Here is a 7,992-nt window from a genome sequence, read left to right on the forward strand (position 1 = left end):
TGGAATGTCCTACAAATGTCAATTAAATCTGTCTGGTTTATTGTGTCATTTAAAGGTTGTGTTTCCTTATTAATTTTGTGTCTGGATGATCTGTCCATTGGTGTAAGTGAGGTGTTAAAGTCCCCCAGTATTATTGTGTTACTGTCCATTTCCTCTTTTCTAGCTGTTAGCATTTGTCTTATGTATTGAGGTGCTCCTATGTTGGGTGCATATATATTTATAATTGTTATAACTTCTTCTTGGATCGATCCCTTGATGATTATGTAGTGTCCTTCCTTGTCTCTTGTAACATTCTTTATTTTAAAGTCTATTTTATCTGATATGAGTATTGCTGCTCCAGCTTTCTTTTGATTTGCATTTGCATGGAATATCATTTTCCGTCCCCTCAGTTTCAGTCTGTATGTGTCCCTAGGTCTGAAGTGGGTCTCTTGCAGACAGCATATATATGGGTCTTGTTTTTGTATCCATTCAGCCAGTCTGCGTCTTTTGCTTGAGGCATTTAAATATTCACGTTTAAGGTAATTATTGATATGTATGTTCCTGTGTTTTTAATTGTTTAATTCTTAATTGTTTTGGGTTTGTTTTTGTAGGTCCTTTTCTTCTCTTGTGTTTCCCACTTAGAGAAGTTCCTTTAGCATTTGTTGTAGAGCTGGTTTGGTGGTGCTGAATTCTCTTAGCTTTTGCGTGTCTGTAAAGCTTTTGATTTTTCCATCAAATCTGAATGAGATCCTTGCTGGGTAGAGTAATCTTGGTTGTAGGTTGTTCCCTCTCATCATTTTAAATGTATTGTGCCACTCCCTTCTGGCTTGTAGAGTTTCTGCTGAGAAGTCATTTGTTAACCTTATGGGAGTTCCCTTGTATGTTGTTTGTCATTTTTCCCTTGTTGCTTTTAATAATTTTTCTTTGTCTTTAATTTCTGTCTTGATTACTGTGTGTCTCAGCATGTGTCTCTTTGGGTTTACCCTGCCTAGGACTCTTTGTGCTTCCTGGACTCGGGTATTTCCTTTCCCATGTTAGGGAAGTTTTCAACTATAATGTCTTTAAATATTTTCTCGGGTCCTTTCTCTCTCTCTCCTCCTTCTGGGACCCCTATAATGCGAACGTTGGTGCGTTTAATCTTGTCCCAGAGGTCTCTTAGGCTGTCTTCATTTCTTTTCATTCTTTTTTTCCTTATATGTTCTGCGGCAATGAATTGCACCATTCTGTCTTCCAGGTCACTTATCTGTTCTTCTGCCTCACTTATTCTGCTGATGATTCCTTCTTGAGTATTTTTCATTTCAGTTACTGTATTGTTCATCTCTGTTTGTTCTTTAAGTCTTTTAGGTTTTTGTTGAACATTTCTTGCATCTTCTTGATCTTTTTTTTTTTTTTTTTTTGCGTTACGTGGGCCTCTCACCGTTGTGGCCTCTCCCGCTGCGGAGCACAGGCTCCGGATGCGCAGGCCCAGCGGCCATGGCTCATGGGCTCAGCGCTCCGTGGCATGTGAGATCCTCCTGGACTGGGGCACGAACCCACGTCCCCTGCATCAGCAGGCGGACTCCCAACCACTGAGCCACCAGGGAAGCCCCATCTTCTTGATCTTGCCTCCATTCTTTTTCTGAGGTCCTGAATCACCTTCACTATCAGTATTCTGAATTCTTTTTCTGGAAGGTTGCCCATCTCCATTTAATTGTTCTTCTGGGGTTGTATCTTGTTCCTTCATCTGGTACATAGACCTCTGCCTTTTCATTTTGTCTATCTGTGAATGTGGTTTTTGTTCCACAGGCTGCAGGATTGTAGTTCTTCTTGCTTCTCCTGTCTACCCTCTGGTGGATGAGGCTTTCTAAGAGGCTTGTGCAAGCTTCCTGATGGGAGGGACTGGTGGTGGCCAGAGCTGGGTGTTGCTCTGGTGGGCAGAGCTCAGTAAAACTTTAATCTGCTTGACTGATGATGGGTAGGGCTGGGTTCCCTCCCTGTTGGTTGTTTGGCATGAGGCGACCCAGCACTGCAGGCTGCAGGCTCTTTGGTGGGGCTAATGGCAGACTTCGGGAGGGATTGTGCCAAGGAGTACTTCCCACACCTTCTGCTGCCAGTGTCCTTGTCCCTGTGGTGAGCCACAGCCACCCCCTGCCTCTGCAGGAGACTCTCCAACACTACCAGGTAGGTCTGGTTCAGTCTCCTATGGGGTCACTGCTCCTTACCCTTGGTCCCGATGCACACACTACTTTGTGTGTGCCCTCCAAGAGTAGAGTCTCTGGTTCCCCCAGTCCTGTCGAAGTCCTGAAATCAAATCACCCTAGCCTTCAAAGGCTGATTCTCTGGGAATTCCTCCTCCCGTTGCTGGACCCCCAGGTTGGGAAGCCTTATGTAGGGCTCAGAACCTTCACTCCAGTGGGTGGACTTCTGTGGTATAAGTGTTCTGCAGTTTGTGAGTCACCCACCCAGCAGTTATGGGATTTGATTTTATTGTGATTGCACCCCTCCTACCATCTCATTGTGACTTCTTTGGATGTGGGGTATCTTCTTTGGTGAGTTCCAGTGTCTTCCTGTTGGTGATTGTTCAACAGTGAGTTGTGATTCCTGTTCTCTCACAAGAGGGAGTGAGCGCATGTCTTTCTACTCTGCCATCTTGAACCAATGTCCCCAAGACTGAGATTTTCAAAGTCAGTGGACCCACACCAAATAACAAGGTAAATGAGGTAAGATAAAATTTATTACCATACAAGATAAAATATCATAACTCAGAAGATTAAAAAAAATGCTTCCAAAAGAAATTTCACACCAGGTTCCCTAGTTAAGGAGAGTGAGATAGCCAGACTTTTGTAGCATCTTTGGATGCTATGAATCAATGTGGGGATGCCTTCAAAATGATATATGAAGTGTCAGGGTTGGAGAGTAAAATTTTAGATAGGTTGACCAGAGAAGGGCTTTTAAATAAAAATCTGAGGGATGTGAGGTAGCTAGATATCTAGATATGTAGATATCTAGGAGATGAGCATCCTAGGCAGAGCGACCACAAGTGCAGAGATCCAGAGGCAGCAGTGTTCTCGGTGTTTAATCAAGGGAGCCAGTGTGACATCAGCAAAGAGAGCAAACGGTGAGTAGTAGGGGATGAAGTCAAGGGGTAAGGGGCTCAGGTCATGTAACTGCTTGTGTATCATGATTTACTGAATGAGATGAAAATCCATTTGAAGGGTTTGAGCAGAGTGGTGATATAATCTGCTGTGCGCTTTAGCACCTAGAGGGATTCTTTTCTGTTAAGAAATGACTGGGTGACAGGAGCAAGGGCAGTGAGGAGGTTACTGTAGTAATCCAGGGAGAGTTCACAATGGCTTGGATCAGAGTGATGACAGTAAAGATGATGAAAGGTAGTTGAATTTGGAATCTTTCTTTGAAGGTGGACTTGGCAGGATTGCTGTCAGATCAGATGTGGGGGAGGAGGGAAAGGGGGAGAGAGAAACAGAGAGAGAGGTCAAATCACATGTGAAATTAAGGTTTTTTGGCCTAAGTAATTCCTGAATGAAATGACCACAAACTGAATTGCAGAAGGCATGGGGGTGAGGCAGCAATATTTGAAGCTTACCTTTAGACATGACTTCAAACCGTTTGATCTTTGCCAGTCTGAAAAGTGAAGAAAAAAAAATCTCATTTTAATTTTCATTCTTCTTACTATGAGTGAAATTTTAACATTTACATTTTCTTGTGACTCATCTGTTTTAATTAGTTAATTTTGGAGAGGCATTTATCTCTTGGGTGGTTCTTTTTCTTTTGATTTGTAGGGATCCTTTTTATAAATTAATAAATTAACCCTTTGTGATATTTGTTGCAAAAATCACTCTGCCCCAGTTGTTTTTATTTTTAAAACTTGGCTCATGGTGTTTTTGTGCAGTTCAGATTTTGTTGTTGTTGTTGTTGTATTATTGAGTTAATCAGTCTTTTACAGTGTCAGAGTTAAGGTCATACTTAGACTTTTACCCTAATATCATTAAAGAAAACTATATATATTTTTGCTAGTACTTTTGTGTTTTTATTTGCATTTAAATCTTCAATCCATCTGGATGTTAAATGAAATGAAAAGCTGTCCTAGGTGATGGGCTTGTTGAAGGGATGCTCTGGGAAGTCAGGATGTTACTGCAGAGTCTCAGTGCTTACCAGATAGAGAAGGTCTCAAGAAGAGCTTCAGCAAAAGACACAGTAACAGGGACTACCCTTTTCTCAGACTTCTTATAGTTTTCCTCACTTAGGATGATTTGATACCAGTATAGCTCAGAACAGTAGTTCCCAGACTTAAAAAAAAAAAAAATTATTTACTTATTGATTGATTGATTGATTGGCTGCATTGGGTCTTCATTGCTGCGTGCGGGCTATCTCTAGTTCTGGTGAATGGGGGCTACTCTTCGTTGCAGCTGCGGGCTTCTCATTGCGGTGGCTTCTCTGGTTGTGGAGCACGGGCTCTAGGTGCGCAGGCTTAAGTACTTGTGGCATGCAGGCTCAGTAATTGTGGCTTGTGGGCTCTAGAGCACAGGCTCAGTAGTTGCATCGCACGGGCTTAGTTCCTCCACTGGCATGTGTCATCTTCCCAGACCAGGGCTTGAACCTGTGTCCGCTGCGTTGGCAGGCAGATTCTTGACCACTGCATCACCAGGGAAGCCCTAGTAGTTCTCAAACTTTTGGGCTGAATCAGCATCATCTGAAGGGCTTGTTAAAATACAGACTACTAAGCCCCACCTCCAGAGTTTTATTCTCTGGGCTTGGTGTGTAGCCTGGGAGCTTTCATTTCTAACAAGGTCTCAGGTGATACTGCTGGTCCCGGGACAACATTTTGGCATAGGGGATCTGGACTTAAGGTCTGGAATCAGAAGGTTTGAATTCAAATTGCTGTTCTGGTATTTAATAGCTCTGTGATTTAGAGTAGGGTTTTGTTTTGTTTCGTTTCCTGTCTCCTCTCCTTCCCCAACAAGCCAGATTTTCCTTTCCTTGAATCGAGGTGTGTATTTCTTTCTCTTTTTTTTTTTAATATTTATTTTATTTATTTATTTAGGCTGTCCGGGTCTTAGCTGCAGCACGTGGGATCTTCGTTGCCGCGTGCAGGATCTTTTAGTTGCAGCATGCGGGCTTCCTAGTTTCGGCATTTGGGCTTCTTAGTTGCAGCATGCATGCGAGATATAGTTTCCTGACCAGGGATTGAACCCGGGCCCCCTGCATTGGGAGCATGGAATCTTACCCACTGGACCACCAGGGAAGTCCCGGGGTGTGTATTTCTTAAAGCTGTGAGGAGACTAAAAGAAATACTGTATTTGAAGTAGTTAGCATATCCTTGAAATATGGTAATTGCCACTAATAAAGTTGCTGATGCTTTTATCGAGCTCTCTTTTTGGTTACAGTGCCAGCGCTATCCAATAAGAATATAATATGAGCAACATGTAATTTAAAATTTTCTAGTAGCCATATTTTAAAAAGTAAGCAAAACAAAACAAACAAGGTGCAATTGACTTTAATTATTTTAATCCAATATATATGAAATATTACAAAATATAATCAATATAAAATTATTAATGAGATATTTTACATTCTTTTCTTCATAACAAGTCTTTGAAATTTGGTGTGTACTTTATACTTACAGCACATCTCAATTCAGACTGAACAAATTCCAAGTGCCTAATAGGCACACGTGGCCAGTGACACCTATTTTAGACAGTGCCAGTCTAACCAGCATTCCTCTTCACCCAGTCTTCCTGGCCTCTTCCATTATGTCTAGCCTTACTTCAGGTAGCTGATTCTTGGTCTAATTAGTTATAGACTTGGAAGTGAAGCTTATTGTTTCACTTGATGTGGAAAGAATGATTCTGGGCATGACAAGTGTCCTTGAGCTAGGTATAGGCTTTTTAGTCTCTTAAGAGATGAACCGGGGACAAGAGTTTGTATTCCTGAGAATCAGTTTCCACCAAGGATAGCTGGCTTCATTAGAACCCAATGTCTTGTAAGTTCTGCAGGCTTGAGTATTTCTTCCTGAAAGAGTGGCTGTGGAAACTGTCAGAGTTACCAGGAATAGCCCTGATTCTTAAAAGCATGTCTTGTCATTGGTTTCTAGAACTCAGCCCCTTGACTCATGGGAGAGGCATTTCCCTTCTGTGTGTCTGTGGAGGCTCTTCCTTGTGAAGGAAGATACCCTTAGGACTTGTGATTGCATTTTTTTAAAATAGATATTTATTGGAGTATAATTGCTTCACAATACTGTGTTAGTTTCTGTTACACAGCAAAGCGAATCAGCCATATGCATACACTTGTCCCCATATCCCCTCCCTCTTGAGCCTCCCTCCCACCCTCCCTATCCTACCCCTCTAGGTCATCACAAAGCACCAAGCAGATCTCCCTGTGCTATGCTGCTGCTTCCCAGCAGCCAGCTGTTTACATTTGGTAGTGTATATATGTCGATGCTACTCTTACTTTGCCTTAGCTTCGCCCTCCCACCCCATGTCATCAAGTCCATACTCTATGCCTATCTCTTTATTCCTGCCCTGCAACTAGGTTCATCAGTACCATTTTTTTTAATTTAAAGATTCCATATATATGCAGCATACCGTATTTGGTTTTTCTCTTTCTCTTTCTCTACTTCACTCTGTATGACAGATACTAGGTCCATCCACCTCACTACAGATAACTCAATTTTGTTTCTTTTTTTTTTAACACCTTTATTGGAGTATAATTGCTTCACAATCGTGTGTTAGTTGCTGCTTTATAACAGAGTGAATCAGCTATACCTATACATATATCTCCATATCTCTTTCCTCTTGCGTCTCCTTCCCTGCCACCCTCCCTATCCCAACCCTCTAGGTGGTCACAAAGCACCGAGCTGATCTCCCTGTGCTGTGCGGCTGCTTCTCACTAGCTGTCGATTTTACATTTGGTAGTGTATGTATGTCCATGCCACTCTCTCACTTTGTCCAAGCTTACCCTTCCCCGTCCCCATGTCCTCAAGTCCATTCTCTAGTAGGTCTGTGTCTTTACTCCTGTCTTGCCCCTAGGTTTTCTGTAACTTTTTTTTTTTTTTTTAGATTCCATATATATGTGTTAACATATGGTATTTGTTTTTCTCTTTCTGACTTACTTCACTCTGTATGACAGACTCTAGGTCCATCCACCTCACTACAAATAACTCAATTTCGTTTCTTTTTATGGCTGAGTAATACGCCATTGTATATATGTGCCACATCTTCTTTAGCTGTTCATCTGTCAGTGGACACTTAGGTTGCTTCCATGTCCTGGCTATTGTAAATAGAGCTGTAATGAACATTGTGGTACATGACTCTTTTTGAATTATGGTTTTCTTAGGGTATATGCCCAGTAGTGGGATTGCTGGGTCTTATGGTAGTTCTATTTTTATTTTTTTAAGGAATCTCCATACTGTTCTCCATAGTGGCTGTATCAATTTACATTCCCACCAACAGTGCAAGAGTGTTCTCTTTTCTCCACACCCTCTCCAGCATTTATTGTTTGTAGATTTTTTTGATGATGGCCATTCTGACTGGTGTAAGGGGATGCCTCATTGTAGTTTTGATTTGCATTTCTCTAATGATTAGTGATGTTGAGCATCCTTTCATGTGTTTGTTGGCAATCTGTATATCTTCTTTGGAGAAATATTTATTTAGGTCTTCTGCCCATTTTTGGATTGGGTTGTTTGTTTTTTGGATTGGGTTGTTTGTTTTTTGGATATTGAGCTCCATGAGCTATTTGTATATTTTGGAGGTTAATCCTTTGTTGTTTCATTTGGAAATATTTTCTCCCATTCTGAGAGTTGTCTTTTTGTCTTGTTTGCGATTTCCTTTGCTGTGCAAAAGCTTTTTTTTTTTTTTTTTTTTTTTTTTTGTTTTTTTTTTTTTTTTTTGCGGCGTGTGGGCCTCTCACTGTTGTGGCCTTTCCCGTTGCAGAGCACAGGCCCCGGATGAGCAGGCTCAGTGGCCATGGCTCACGGGCCCAGCCGCTCCGCGGCATGTGGGATCTTCCCGAAACGGG

General features: G+C 41.8%; 1 protein-coding gene across 1 annotated transcript in view; it reads left to right on the forward strand.

Moving 5' to 3' along the window:
* The first annotated feature begins 2,970 nt into the window (after positions 1-2,970).
* ZFAND3 (zinc finger AN1-type containing 3) overlaps positions 2,971-7,992 on the forward strand; it is a 160,715-nt gene continuing 155,693 nt past the window's right edge. Inside the window, exon 1 of the mRNA XM_007458309.1 lies at positions 2,971-3,076. Coding sequence (XP_007458371.1) covers positions 2,971-3,076 — 106 coding nt within the window. The remainder of the gene's footprint in view (positions 3,077-7,992) is intronic.

This window comes from Lipotes vexillifer, unplaced genomic scaffold, assembly GCF_000442215.2.
Source record: "Lipotes vexillifer unplaced genomic scaffold, Lipotes_vexillifer_v1.1 scaffold4, whole genome shotgun sequence".
NCBI lineage: Eukaryota > Metazoa > Chordata > Mammalia > Artiodactyla > Lipotidae > Lipotes > Lipotes vexillifer.